Source organism: Cynocephalus volans, chromosome 11 (assembly GCF_027409185.1).
Source record: "Cynocephalus volans isolate mCynVol1 chromosome 11, mCynVol1.pri, whole genome shotgun sequence".
Lineage (NCBI taxonomy): Eukaryota > Metazoa > Chordata > Mammalia > Dermoptera > Cynocephalidae > Cynocephalus > Cynocephalus volans.
In genome coordinates this window covers 10681604-10697353 of record NC_084470.1, presented here as the reverse complement: position 1 = coordinate 10697353, position 15750 = coordinate 10681604, and the positions used below count along the sequence as shown (strand labels likewise).

Below are 15750 nucleotides of genomic sequence, written 5' to 3'. Positions count from 1 at the left end.
GAATGAAATCCATGTTAATCATACATTTACTTAACTCAGTATGTCCCAAACAATCACTTCAGCATGTAATCAATATAAAAAGTTATTAATGCCATAATTTACATTCTTTATCTCATACTAAAAGTCTTTGAAATCCATTGTGTATTTTACACTTATAACACATCTCAATACAAGTATTAAATGTTCATCAGAATTACTTTACAGTATTTAGACTTCATAAAATTTATAGTTGGGTTAAGTAGTTCACATAACCCAAGCACACATACTTGTAAAACTTTTCCAATAACTGTTTTGAAATTTAAATTTAAATTAAGTGACATGAAATTTAAACTTTAGGTCCTCAGTTGCACTTGCTTAATGCCTGGCCATTCGCCACCATATGGGACAGCACAGGTCAAGACATTGAGTGGTGTCTATCAGGACACGTGGGCACTTCTTTTAAACACATCCTTGACCTATCTGTTCTCCCAAATGGGATGATGTCCTGATAAAATATGCACACATCTATTCATGTATAATCACAGGATTTTGGAGCCAGAGAAGGCCTGGTGTACCACCCTCTCATGTCAAAGAGGAGGGGACCATGGTTGGCATCAGGCCACTTAGTAAGCACAGGGCCTTTCTGGGACACATCTACTCAGTGATGCAGGTGAATTCACAAGCATGAATGGTCTTAGTTTAAAAATCTACTACAAAAGGGCGGTACTGAATGGGTGGCCTTGTTCACATATTCATTTATTCAGGTTTCATTCAGACTCACAGATATTTTCCCCACACTCTTGTAGTTGCTCATCTACCTGAATTTTATAGGATTACTTTCCAAAATATGGGAAAGTTTGATTTGAGTATTCTCCCCTTAATCAACACCTTTTGCCTCTATTTTCCTTAGTGTTTTGTAGCAGTGATTTGTTTATCGATGGTTGGTTTTTTTATTCCTTCCATGTGTCCTGGTTTTCTGCTATGTTAGGACAAGAACTTCTGCATAATTTCTGTGCCTCACCTCACCCCTGAGTTTGTCCTCATCCAGAACTTTGTGAAGGTGGCCCCCTTCAGCAGCTGCACCCTCGAGCAGGATCTCTACGTCTTCCATCGGGCTGGGTTGCTCACGTGAGTGCACATACATTTGGCCAAAGACAATCTATGAAATTAAAAAAGAGAAAGGAACTAGGAGCTCTCTGCTATCATAAGTTAATAATTTATTTTAAAGATCATCTTTTATTAGCAGAGGGCTTGATCAAGTGATTTTTAACTAATACATTTATGGAAAGTGTAGTACTGAGAAGAGACTTGTCCTGTCAGGTATTAAAACATAATATACCTCCACAATAATCAAAACAATGCCATGTTGCCAGATTCTATAGGTAGAACAATGTAACACAAGAAAGAGTCCCACCATAGACCCAATATAGTGGCTTAGTGCATAAATGTGTGTGTATGTGTTTACATACATACGTGACAATGTGTGTGTCACCACAGTGGGACAGTCTGTAACATTCTATAAATGGTGAAACAAGGTAAAGAGAGAATTTTTTTTCATATTCTACAGTAAAATAGATCCTTAGGTGATTGAAGAGTTAAATGTAAATATTGAAAAACAAAAAATTAGAAAGTATATCCACAGTGCTAGGTTCTGTGCCAAATTCTGTGACTATAGTGGTGAAGCATTTCAGGTTTATAAACACACACATAAATGTAAGACGTCAGCTGTGATGGGAGTAACCAGTGATGAGTATGTGGTACTGGGAGTAGGTATCACTGGGAGATTCAGCCCTTTCACAGGAAGCTTTCTGAGGAAGTAATAATGAGTGCTATAAAAGGAATGTGAGTGAAGGTTGATCTTTATCACGTCTCAGAACGGGGAAGGTCTTTCAAAACATGGAAGAAAAAATTGTTTGTTTTACCATAAAATGTTTTTTGAACCACCCTTATTTAGTTAAAGTGCAACAGATTACCAAAAGTATATTTTAAACAAATACAACAGACAAAAGCTTCACATATTTAATATATAAAGAGCTTTAATAAATCAATAAGAAAATCACTTAATATCCAAATAGAAAACTAACAAAAAGCATGACCAGACTATTTTCACATGAAAAAAAAACCAAAAAACAAACAAAAAAATCAATAGATACTTAAAAATCTTAAAAATCTTCTACATTATCACTAATGAGTGAAGAGAAACTAAAGTGAGAAAGAGAAATCATTTTTGGTCAATTGGCAAGAATTAAAATATAGAAACATTCAGTTCTAATGAGATACATATAGTGCTGGCCAGAATGTAAATTAGCATGAAATTTCAAAGGGCAATTTAGCAAGAATGCTGAAGTAGCTCATGTCCTTTTACCCTTTAATTCCGATCATAAAAATCTATCCTAAGGAACTAATCAGAGATGCAAACAAAATTCCTGTATGAGAATTAAAAAAATATTGGCAATAATCTAAATGTCCAGTAGTAAGAGAATGTTTTAAATACTTTATGGTACCTAAATGAAGGAAGCTCTATCTGTGTTTACAATTCATTTAAGGAATATTTAATGATCGGAAAATACTCAGAATGTAACAGTGGTCTAAAAAAAATCAACATGTAAAACAGTATTGAAATATGACCTTCATTTCCAAAGAAAGGAGAAGTCCATGTGAATGAAATAGACTAAAAGGAGATATGCGGATATAGTGGATACTGTGGTGTGCAACCCAGATCCCTCTTGTTTAGGACTGAAGGATTCTGAACAACAACAGCTTGAAGCTAGGATCCCACAAAAGAGATTGCCCTGGACTGAACAGGAGAGCTTTGCACAAGATCCTGCCCCTCTCCCAAGGGAAGCCTTTATCCAATGACTAGTCTGTGTGTGTGTGTGTGGTGGCGAGCAAAGGGCAAGCTCCCTGCCTCAAGGTGCAGCAACTCTGAATAGTCTTTCTAGGGCCAGAACTCCCGCAGGATCAGCTGGGCATTTGTTGTGTTCACATCACTTGCAGCCCCTTCTCCCTTGGCCCTGTCCTGCTGCTCTCACTCCCCATAGGTATCAAGGGTCCCAAGAGCTCATCCTAATAACCTCCAGCTAGAGGTGGTCAATGGTTGCCTCTGGGTGGTGGTAGGAACATCAAGGATGATTCTTAATTTTTCTCCTTATGTTTCCTAAATTGTGGAATTTTTCTACACTAAACCTGAATATCTGCTAGGATTCTTTTGCTGGCAGGTGGTAGAAACCCATCAAATTGGCTTAAGTAACGAGAGTATTTATTATTGCATGCAGATGAAGTGGAAGATCCAAGGGCAATGCTGGTTTCATAGGAGTTTAATTAGAAATCCAATCCTCTTTGACCTTTATCTTCCACATTGACTCCAGGTTAGACTGGAGCTTCCCCAGTGGTCACAGGATGGGTGAGGTAGCTTTAGACCTTATGTCAGTCCAAGTCCAACAGGAAAAGAATGGTGGGTCTACTTCTTCACAGAAGCCCTAACACAAAAGTCTATCAGCATTTCATTGGTTCAGATTGGACCCTGTGCTGACCTTGAACCCGTCACCATGCCAAAAGTTGCTGGTTCTAGGTCTGTTCCCGTAGCTCAGGGGTTGGGTGAGGGAGGGGTGCATTTCCAGACAGAAATCTACAGGTGTTGCTGGGGAAACGGGCAAGGTGAGCTGCCTCCCACAGCTGTGTTTCAGGACAGGAACATCTAGATCAATAGAAAGTAAACAGTATACATATAAACCCAATAGGAATGATATCAAACCTTGTATTTTCTATAATTTAACTTTCTAAAGTTCTCTTATACACATGGTTTTGTTTTTACAAAATATTATGAAGCTTATCAAACTGTGCACTTAATATGGGTGTCTTTTATTCTGTGTAAATTAGGCCTCAAAAATTATGCAGAATCTTATAACAACAGGTTTGGTAGAGTAGTGTCAGAGAGCTGTCTCTGTAATTGCTACATCAACCTTTAAGTGAAACTTTCAGAAGCATCCTAAATGTTGACTCTATAACTGAGGACTTGTTGTATGGTTTTTGGCATATTCATTCAGTACATTACTATGAAGTTTAAAAAAAAAAAATCTATATACCCCATATAGAAAGATATCTGGAGTGGTGAGTGAAACAAAGAGTCAAACAATGATAATATGAGTAGTAATAGTCATATAGCTAACATTTGTTGTGAGTTTATACCGTGGCAGGCACTTTCTTAACCACTTTCCATGTATGGATACACACAGTGACTTTATTAGCTTGGCACCATGATGCTTATGCCTATTTTACAAGTAAGGAAACTGAGAGTCAGAGAGGTTGAGTAACTAGTCCAAAGTACACACAGCAGAAGGTTGCAGAGCTGGAACTGGAACTTAGGCCTTTTCCAGATCCAACTTGTAACCACTGCACATATTGCTTCTTCATACTGTGTGCTCAGTATAATTCCATTTGAGTTTTTAAAAGTATACATATGTACCAGTCAGCACTTAGGCTAAATTGTTGAAACAGAGGAACCCCAAAACACAGTGGCTGAAGCCAGATTGAAGTTCTGTCTGTATCACACAGTAGTCCAGCCATGAACAGGTGGTCTAAGGAGAGTAGCAGCTTTTCCCCATGAAGTTGTCCAGGGATCTGAGTTCCTTCTCTTATTGCCCTTCCGTCCTCTAGAGTGAGGGCATTTGCCTAACATCTCCAGAAAGAAGTCAGGGGCTCTGTGAATTTGGATGGAAAGAAAAACTGCATCTTTACTGTATTACCCTGTAATTGGAAGTTAGTGTGTCCTTCCACTGTGAATGGAAGCAACCTGCCTCGGTGGTGTTAGCAGAAACCATGATTTTGTAACCTGTAGAAATCACAGATATTTTTATGTCTTGTTGCAGTCGTTGCAGATGTCTCTAAAGATCATATATGCTTCCGCTACTTTGAAATTTCAGTAGTTATTTTCTTCTTAAACAGAACGTGTTATTTAATTCATCAATGAGGAGGCACAGATATTATCCTAACACACATTTTTAAAAACATTTTGGTAACTGTATTTCACTACAATTTGTTTCTTTCATCTTCTTTTGTCTTTTATTTTACACATTTAAAAACATTAGTTTGAGAAGTAGTCCATCACATCGCTAGACTGTCAAAGGGCTGTATGGCATAGAAAAGCTTAAGACCCACAGCCAGAGTGAACTTTTCCTCCTTGTGCTCAGAGCAAGCTAAGAGCACCACAGCCACATTTTACTTCATGGGGAAGGGTAGAAAGAGAAATGGATGGGGTGCATTTTCCTCTTATGGGACATACATCACTTCTGTTCATATTCTATGGTCAGGAACTTGGTCGCATGGCCCTACATAGTTACAAGAAAGCCTGGGAGAAATGTCGCTAATAGTTCGGGTGTGTGCCCAGTAAAAACTCAGTTGATTCTGTTATTAAAGGGAAGAAGAGGAAAAAGGATACTACGGGACTGTCATATCTAGTTTTTATCTTGCATGTGTATAGAAATTCTAGAAAGGTTCACAGGATTTTATTAACCTTATGTGCCTCCGAGGAGCAGGACTGGGAGGTTGGGGTGAGATGGTGACTTACTTTTTGCTTTATATTTATCTGTTCTGTTTGATTTTTTGTTTTAATTAATAAACTGTATTTTTTAGAGCAGTTTTAGGTTCACAGCAAAATTGAGCAGAAAATGCAGAGTTCCCACATATCCCTTCCCTACCCTCCCAATCCCCAACAACTCTCCCTTTATTAACATCCAGCACCACAGTGGTACATCTGTTATAGTCAGTGAACCTACATCGATCCATCATTATCCACCAAAGTCCATAGTTTACCTTAGGGTTCACTCTTGTCTAATCTGTGGGTTTGGACAACTGTATGATGACATTCATTCACCATGTAATATCACACAGAATGGTTTCACTGTACTAGAAATCCCCTGTGCTCCATCTATTCATCCCTCCCTCCCCCAACCCCATCAACCACAGATCTTTTTACTATCTCTGTAGTTTTGCCTTTTCCAGAAGAATGTTATATAGTTGGGATCATGCAATACGTAGGCTTTTCCGATTGGCTTCTTTCTCTTAGTAGTATGCATTTAAGTCTCCTCCATGTCTTTTCATGGCTTGAATAAAGCTACTATAAACACTTATACGCAGGTTTTTATGTGGACATAAGTTTTCAACTCATTTGGGTAACTACCAAAGAGGGCAGTTGCTGGATCCTATGATGAGAATATCATTCGCTTTGTAAAAAACTGCCAAAATGTCTTACAAAGTGGCTGTATATCATTTTGCATTCACACCAGCCATGAATGAGAAGTCCTGTTGCTCCACAGCTTTGCCAACATTTGGAGTTGTCAGTGGATTTTACCCTTTCTAACAGTGGTATCTCGTTGTTTTAATCTGCAATTCCTGAGTGACCTGTGGCATGGAGCATCTCTTTGTATGTTTATTTCCCATCTGCATGTCTTCTTTGAAGAGATGTCTATTCAGATCTTTTGCCCAATATTTAATTGGGTTGTCATTTCTGTTTGATTTTGAAATGATCATGGGCATGCATTATTTCTGTAATAGAAAAGGTAGTTAATTTTGTATACTCTGAGATTTTAAATTTTATTATGATTCAAGTAGAAATTTTTTAAAAATGTACTTTACACTCTCTGCGTTCTTGAGTAGAATGCATTGGTGACCTTTCTTTCTGACTTGGGGTCCTCATCCTGAACAAATATAATTGAACATGCGCTGGAGATGGAGAGCAGTCAGAAGCCGTGGGATCCAGTCTGGCTGTGGTAGTGGACTCGTTCCCAGGGACTTGATTACTTAATTTACATTCTTTTCTCTCACACTCTCTTTTTAGTATGAACATATATTACTCTTATTTTAAAAAATGTATATTTTTAAAATGATGAGACTCTCAACACTTCTCCGGGTATCGGTTCTGGTTGCAGCAGCCCTGGTTGTTTTTCTTCATAACAGTTTTCAGTGTCAGCTTCATTTTTTTATCACTCACATGTAAAATTGGAGCAAATCATGTGCACCTTTTCTGAAAAATTAAAGGCTCACAAGGTGAAATAGTTTTGGCTTATTTAGCAAGTCACGTGCTTCTCACTGTTGCCATCTGAGCCTTCATTGGGAACCTTCCTTTGCAACCTCCATGAATTTGTTATCAACCCACCCATCACTTCTACACCAGGTTCTCAGCTTGTGCATTCTAATAGCTCCTCCGAGTGCCACCAGTGTTCCCATAGCCTTTTCCAAAAGAAGATGGGAAAGGTCTTGGTGGTCAAGACATTCCTCAAAACCCACACATTTATCACCATCAGGGGATGTCCCTTTTGTGGACATGACAATGGTCCATTGTTTTCTACAGAATGCGTAGATATCTTCTTTAATTTTTTATTTGCTTTTAAACTTTTTATTTATTTTTTATTGTACCATAGTTGATTGTACATATATGAGGGGTACAGAGTTGAGTATCAGTACCTGTGTGCAATATGTGATGCTCAAACCAGGATAATTAGTATAGTCAACATTATACAGTATAATCATTTTCATGTCCCTTTACCAATTCCTCCATTACCTGCTCCCCACCTTTTCCCACCTCTGGTAACCTCAGTTCTGTTCTCTCCTTTTGAAAGTTCAACGTATTATTTTAACTGTTGTATCTTCCTTTCTTTTTTAAAAAATTTATGTGTTTATATTTTAGCTCCTATTTACAAGTGAGTACATGCAGTATTTTGCTTTCTGGGCCTGGCTTATTTCAGTTAATGTGATTTTCTCTAAGTCTATCCATGTTGCTGCAATGGCAGTATTTCATTCTTTTTTATGGTAGAGTAGTGTTCCATTGTGTATAAATACCACATTTTCCTTATCCAGTCTTCTGACAATGGACATTTAGGTTGGTTCCAACTCCTAGCTACTGTAAATAGAGTTGCAATAAACATGGGAGTGCAGGTATCCCTTCAACATGATGATTTCCATTCCTTTTGCCATATACCCAGCAGTGGGATTGATGGATTGTATGTCAGTTCTATCTGTAGTTGTTTGAAGAACATTCATACTGTTTTCCATAATGGCTGAACCAATTTAAAGTCCCACCTGCAGTGCTGAAGTATTACCCTTTCTCTGCACCCTTGTCAGCATTTGTTATTCTCTGTTGGTTTTGTAATATCCAATCTAACTGGGGTGAAATGATATCCCAGTGTGGTTTTGATTTGCATTTCCCTGATGCTTAGTGATGTTCAACATTTTTTTCATGTACCTGTTGGCCATTTTCATATCTTCCTTTGAGAAATGTATATTCAGCTCCTTTGCCCATGTTTTAATTGGGTTATTTGTTTTTTTACTGTGAAGTTGTTTGAGTTCCTTATATATTCTGGATATTAATCCTTTGTTGGATACATAGTTTACAAATATCTTTTCCCACTCTTTAGGTTTTCTTTTCACTCCATTGTTTCTTTTGCTGTGCAGAAGCTTTTTATTTTGATGTTGGAGGTAGGGTCTGGGAGCCCGATAGTTGGTCTCAACCCACCCAGTCCTCTTACCAGGTTCTTGACTATGCCACAGGAAGGAATTCAAGGGCAGAGTCACAGTAAAAAGACTGAGCAGGGCCCACACCAAGTTTAACACAAAAGTAAGATCAGTACAGACATCTAGTCTAATATAAAAGCAAGAAAAACATACTTAAAGTTCAGTACAAAGTGCAGGCTGGCTCAAGAGTGTGAGCAGCCACTTGCTGAAAGTAAGTTTGATTCAAAGTAAGGTATACACACCTCACACCAGTGGAGTGCAGATTGCCTCCAGGAAAGTGAGCAACAACCCTGCCTTTGGCTGGGATTCAGCTTTTATATTTTACCTAACAAATATTTAATTAAGGGTGAGGCTTCCAGTTATGTAACATTTAGTCTTGCACATGCTCAGTCAGTCTCTTTCTGGAGGATGTTCATTGGTCAGACCCTATTGATGCACCAGGCATATTCAAGAATATTCTGTGCTCTCTATTGAGCATGTCCAGCCACTTGATTTGCATAAGCCAGCCCCTTGTGGTCTCATTTTCCCTGTGTTGGTGTGAAAATAGGTCTAACTAGCAACAATATCTTTCCTCTAGGGGAGAGTTCAGAGGAAGGGGTCTGTGACCTGGAAACCCGGGAAGTGGCTGGAAACCAAGAAGCATGTCCTGAAACCTGAGCCCAGGGAAACTGAGCACCTCTTATATCAGTTTGACATAATAGCATTTTTTTTACTTTTCCATTTGTTGCCTGTGCTTTAGGGGTCATATTCATAAAGTCTTCACCCATTCCTACTTCCTGAAGTGTTTCCCCTGTGCATTTTTTTTAAAGGTGTTTTATAGTTTCAGGTCTTACATCTAAGTCTTTAATCAATTTTGAGTTGATTTAGGTATATGGCAAGAGGTACAGTCTATTTTCATTCTTCTACATATAGATGTCCAGTTTTCCCAGCACCATTTATTGAAGAGGCAGTCTTTTCCCCAGTGTATGATATTGGTGACTTTGTCAAAGATCAGTTGGCTGTAAGTTTGTGAGTTGATTTCTGGTTTCTGTATTCTGTTCCATTGGTCCATGTGTCTGTTTTTATGCCAGTACCATGCTGTTTTGGTCACTACAGCTTTGCAGTATAATTTGAATTCAGGTAGTGTTATGCCTCTGGTGTTATTTTTATCTTTTTGCTCTGGATTGCTTTGGCTGTTTGGGGTCTTTTGTTTTTCCATATGAATGTTAAGATTCATGTTTTTTCTTTTTCTGTGAAGAATGTCATTGGTATTTTGATGGAGATTGCATCAAATCTGTAGATTGCTTTGGGTAGTATGGACATTTTCACAATGTTAATTCTTCCCGTCCAAGAGCATGGAATGTCTTTCCATCTTTTTATGTCCTCTTTAATTTCTTTCAGCAGAGATTTCTGTTTCTCTTTGTAGAGCTCTTTTACCTCCTTGGTTAAATTTATTCCTAGGTATTTTATCTATGTATGTTTTTGATGACTATTGTGAATGGGCTAGCTTTCTTGATTTCTATTTTTTCCTGCTAGTTCATTGTTGGAGTATAAAAATGCTACTGATTTTTGTTTGTTCATTTTGTATCCTGCAACTTTACTGAAATCATTTATCAACTTTAAGATATTTTCGTAGGGTCTTTAGGTTTTTCTCTATATAGGATCATGCCATCTGCAAACAGGAACAGTTTGACTTTGTTTTTTCCAATCTGGATGCCCTTTGTTTCTTTCTTTTGCACGATTGCTCTGGCCAGTGCTTCCAATACTATGTTAAATACAAGTGTGAGAGTGGGCATCCTTGTCTTGTTCCCAGTCTTAAGCTTTCAGCTTTCAGCTTTTCCCATTCAGGATGATATTGACGGTGGGGTTGTCATATATGGCTTTTATTGTGCTGCAATACTTTCCTTCTATACCTAAATTTACTGGCAGTCTTTATCATAAAGGTATGTTGTATTTTATGAAATGCTTTTCCTTCATCTATTGAGATAGTCATATAGTTTTTGTCCTTGATTTTGTTGATGTGGTCTATCACATTTATTGACTGGCATATGTTGAACTATCCTTGTATCACTGGGATGAATCCCACCTGATCATGGTGTATAATTTTTCTGTTGTGTTGCTGTGTTCTATCTGCTAATATTTTATTTATGATTTTTGCACTTATGTTTATCAAATATATTAGCCTATAGTTTTCTTTTTTTTTATCTTTGTCTGGATTTTGTATCAGGGTGGTGCTGGTCTCATAGAATGAGTTTGGGAGAGTGGCCTCTGTTTCAATATTTTTGAGCAGTTTGAAGAGAATTGGTATTGATGCCTCTTTAAAAGTTTGGTAGAACTCAGCAGTAAAGCCATCCAGTCCTGGGCTTTTCTTTGTTGGGAGACTGCTGATTACTTCAATCTCATTGCTTGTTATTGGTCTGCTCAGGTTTTCTATTTTTCTTGGATCAGTCTTGGTAGTTTGTATGTGTCCAGAAATTTATCCATTTGCTCTAGGTACTCAAATTTTTTGGCACATAGTTCTTTATAACAGTCTTCAATGACTCTGTATTTCTGTTGTATCAGGTGTAATGTCTCCTTTTTCATTTCTATTTTTTATTATTTGGGTTTTCTTTCTATTTTCAGCTAGCCAGCTAATGGCTTGTCTATTTTGTTTATCTTCTTGAAAAACCAATATTTTCGTTTCATTTATTTATTATTATTATTACTATTTTTTTGGTATTTCATTTAGTTCTACTCTGATCTTAATTATTTCTTTCTGTCTACTAATTTGAGGATTGAATTGTTTTTGTTTTTCTAGTTCCTTGAGGTGTAGCATTAGGTTATTTATTTGAATTTTTTTTTTTTTTTTTGATGTAGTCATTTATTGCAATAAAATTCCCTCTTAGTACTGCTTTTGCAGTATCCTACAGGTTTGGGTATGATGTGTCCTTTTTCTTTTTGCTTTTTTTAAATTAGTTTTGAGAAATTTCTTGATTTCCTGTTGAATTTCTTCCTGGACCCATAAATTGTTCAGTACCATCAGTTGTTTAATTTCCATGTGTTTGTATAGTTTCCTTAGTTTTGCTTGTTATTGATTTCTAGTTTTAATCCATTGTGATTGTGGGGAAAATAGGATAATTTAGTCGGACTCCCTCAGCTCAGGTCTGGTTGGGGGTCAAGCAGCACATTTCTTGTAAACCAGTTGTGTGTGGGTGGAGTTAGTGCACATACGCACCAGTGTATCTTTTTAGTTTGTTGCTATTGTGTGTTCTCGAGTTTGTGAAGCAGAGCTGGCCAGCAGAGCTCATGTCTTAAAATAGAGTATGTTTACTCTGCTGGCAGCTGTTCAGTTTTTTGGACTTTGCCAGTAACAGTTGAGTTTCTGGGTTTCTCTCTTGGAATGTTTAACTCTTAGATGTGTGTGTGTTGAATAAAAACTATTCCTTCTTCAACCAAGGCTCCAAGGACCTTTTTGCCGGTTACCTAGCTTATAGACCTACATGTGAAGGGTTTGTGAATGGTCTTGAGGGGTCTGTGAGCTCCAGATCCTAGCCCTAGCTCTACAGTGATCTAAGAAGATACTTGAAATGATTTCAGTATTTTAAAATTTGTTGAGGTTTGATTTGTGACCTAACATGTGGCCTGTCTTGGCAAATGTTCCATGTGCAGATAAGGAGAATGAATATTCTGTGGTTGTTGAATGAAATGTTCTGTAGCTATCTACCAAGTCCAGTTGATCTAAAGTGTTGATCTGAGGTTTAAATCCTGTGTTTTTCTGTTTGTTTGTTGCCTAGATGGTCTGTCCAGTGTTGAGAGAGGGATGTTCAGGTTCCCAACTGTCATCATATTTGGGTCTGTCTCATGTTTGCATTATATATCCAGGCACTGCAATGTTGGGTCTATATATATTTATGATTGTTATGTCTTCCTACTGGATAGATCGCTTTATCATTAAGTAGTGGCCTTCCTTGTCTCTTTTTATACTTTTTGGTTTAAAGTCTATTTTATCTGTCATAAGAATAGCTACTCCTGCTCATTTTTGTTTTCCATTTCTGTGGTATATCTTTTTCCATCCTTCACTCTTACTCCATGTATGTCTTTACAGGTAAGGTCAGTCTCTTGTAGACAGCATATAGTTAGGTCTAGCTTTTTAACCCAATCAGCTACTCTGTGTTTTTTGAGTAAGGAATTTAATCCATTTACATTTAAGTTTGTTACTGAAAGGTATCATCTTCTGGCATTTTATCCATTTTTCATTTGGATGTTTTAAATATCTTTTGTTACTTTCTTTCCCTTCTATTGTTTGTCTTCAGTGTTTGTTTTTGGAAGGGTAAGATACTGTTTCTTTCTCTTTCTCATTTGCTTTCTTTTTTTCTACCAGTGGGTTTTGTTCTTTCTTTTGTATTCATGGTATTGATTATTGGGTTTTGGATTCCAGATGTAGGACTCCTTTGAGAATTTTTGTAGGGCTGGTTGTGTGGTGGTGAACTCTTGTGGTTTTTGGTTGTCTGAGAAATACACTATTTCTCTTCATTTCTGAGGGATAGCCTTGCTGAGTTTAGTATTCTTGGCTGGCAGTTTGTTTAGTATTTTGTATATATCATCCCATTCTCTTCTGGCCTGTACAGTTTCTGTTGAGAAGTCTGTGGTTAGTCTGATGCGGCCTCCTTTATAGGAGACTCAATGCTTTTCTCTTGCTGTTTTTGGATTCTCTCTTTGTCTTTGAGTTTTGCCAGTTTGACTATAATGTGCATCAGAGAGGACTTTTTTGGATTGAATCTGTTCGAGGATATATGAGCCTCCTGAATCTGAAGGTCCATGTCTCTCTCTATAGCTGGGAAGTTTTCCTCTATTATTTCATTGCATATGTTCTTAATGCCTTTTCCTTTCTCCTCCCCTTCAGTAATACCCATGATTCAGATATTCGTGCACTTCAGTTGTCTGCTGTTCTCTTAGATTTTCTTCATTTAAAAAAATTTTTTTTCCTTTTCTTTTTTTTTTTTTTGTCTGCCTGAATTATTTCCTTTCTTTTCTTTTCTTTTTTAAAAAAAGATGACAGGTAAGGGGACCTTAACCCTTGACTTGGTGTTGTCAGCACCACACTCTCCCAAGTGAGCTAACCAGCCGTCCCTATATAGGGATCCAAACCCATGGCCTTGGTGTTATCAGCAGTACACTCTCCCAAGTGAGCCATGGGCCTGCCCTCATCTTCCTGAATTATTTCAAAGGGACTGTCTTCAAGACCAGAAAGTCTTTTTTCTGCTTGCTCTTGCCTGCTGCTTAAGCTCTCAGTTGTGTTTTTTATGTCATTGAGTGAGTTCTGCTACATTCTTTTTTAAAGCATTGATCTCTTTGTAAATTTCCTCCCTCACATCGTTGATAGTTTTGCTCGGTTCATTGTGTTGTCTAACTGTATCTTCTTGTATCTCATTGAGTTTCCTTAAGATTTTTACTCAGAATTTGGTCATTTCAAGGGTTTCCTGCTGTATGGGGTCTGATATTTGAGAGTTACTGTATTCCTTTAGTGGACTCATATTTTCTCATTTTTTCATGTTTCTAGTATTTCTACATTGATGTCTGGTCATCTGGTAGAGTAGTTGTTTCTTCTATTACTCTCGTTCCCTGGACTCCATTGGTTACCCTCTGTGAGGAAAGCAGAGTTGAATTGGTCAGGCTCTCTCGCCTCATATCCGGCTGGGCATGTTTCAGCACATCCTTTCTAAAGAAGTTATGTAAGAGTAGAGTTAGTGTGCATGCACACCCGTACACTGCTTGGCTTGTTGCCATTTTTGTGTACTTCAGTATGGAAGGCAGCGGCTCTGAACTGCTGGTTGGCAGATCTCAAGTCTGAAGAATAAAGTATGTCCATTTTGCTGGCGACTGCCCAGTTTTCCTTTAGCTTACCTGACTCAGGACCTGCACAGGATGGGGTAGAAGGGTCTGTGATTCAGCCCAACACTCTCCTTGTCTCAGTGTAGTCAAGTGGTTGGTGTTCTGCCTATCCAGCAAAACTGGCTACTGTGGTGGCTGCTGTGATAGAAGGCTGGCCTTGTGGTGACAGTGGTTGTGGAGGTGGCTTTGGTAGGCTGCTAATGTGGCAGTGGTGGCCTGCTTGCATGACAGTGGTGGCTGCCTGGCAGCACTGGTGGTTGCCCACTTGGCTGCGGTGTCCACACAGGCAGTCCACACAGCTATGGTGTCTGCATTGCAGCAGGGTTACTTCATGCTGGTGGCAGTGGCATCAGTGACTGCAACTGCTTCCCAGGCATCTGTGGTGTCCTTGGTGGCAGCAGAGTTACCACATGGGGGTGGCAGCAGTGCTGGTGGCTGCAACTGCCTCCCTTGTGTCTGCATTATCCTTGGTAGCTGTAGGGTTAATCTGTGGTGGCAGCAATGGTGGCGGTGGTTGCAGCCACCTCCCTCACATCTTTGGAGTCCCTGGCTGCAGTGATGGGCCACCCACAGTACTGCTGCTCTGTGGGTAGCTGCTCTGCGATGGGCGACAGTTTGGGGACCTGACAATGGCTCTGACAACCGTGGTGGCCACGGTGATGGGCCTGTTTTGATCTTCTGCAGGATGAGCATGCCCTGGGCACTTCTAGTCTGCCATCTTCCCAGAAGTCCTTTAAACTTAATTCTTTTTTATTTATTTATTTATTATTATTATTTTTTTAATTTATTAGTAAAACCCCATCACCAAAACCTCCCACCCTCCTCCCTTTAAACTTAATTCTAAGCATAAAAAACTTTTTGGGGAGATCACACATTTAATGAAAGAAATGGTAGTTTTGCATGTCAGGATTACCCAGCTCCTAAGGGGTGTACTGTATCCTTCTTCCTTTGCTCGTTTGTAGCCCAAACTCCTGCACACACACACACCCTTCAGTTAGTTCATCTTAGCTGGGTAAGAGGCCAGCTGAGCTGTGAAGGAACGACAGCCTCTTGCCCTTAAATATCAGAGATACTTGTAATTTTTAAAATGATTGTGTTAACAAATGAATTGGGAGGAATTTCATATTGTACAGAATGAAGTTCGGAAATGTGAGCATTGGAGCGACCTCAAAGAGGACCATCCGTCACCTTGATGTGTCTCTGGCATCAGTTACCCCATCCCTTTCTGTCCCCATTTCCCCACAGTATTCTCTAAAAGTGCCAGGTGTTTTCATGGTCAGTCCCCCACACTGGTCCCCGCATCTCCGAAAGGCTTGAGGAGGGCCCCAGGTGCAGCAGCCTGTGTCCTCTGTAAGTCAGGGCACTGTGTACCATGCTCTGTGACATGCACCCTTTGTATCTGTGGGGACTTGT

General features: G+C 38.8%; 1 protein-coding gene across 1 annotated transcript in view; it reads left to right on the top strand.

The window, feature by feature from the left end:
* LOC134390401 (cilia- and flagella-associated protein 61-like) overlaps positions 1-15750 on the top strand; it is a 222856-nt gene that overhangs the window by 76831 nt on the left and 130275 nt on the right. The window contains 1 exon segment of the mRNA XM_063113697.1: positions 968-1107. Within this exon segment, the coding sequence (XP_062969767.1) occupies positions 968-1107 (140 nt within the window).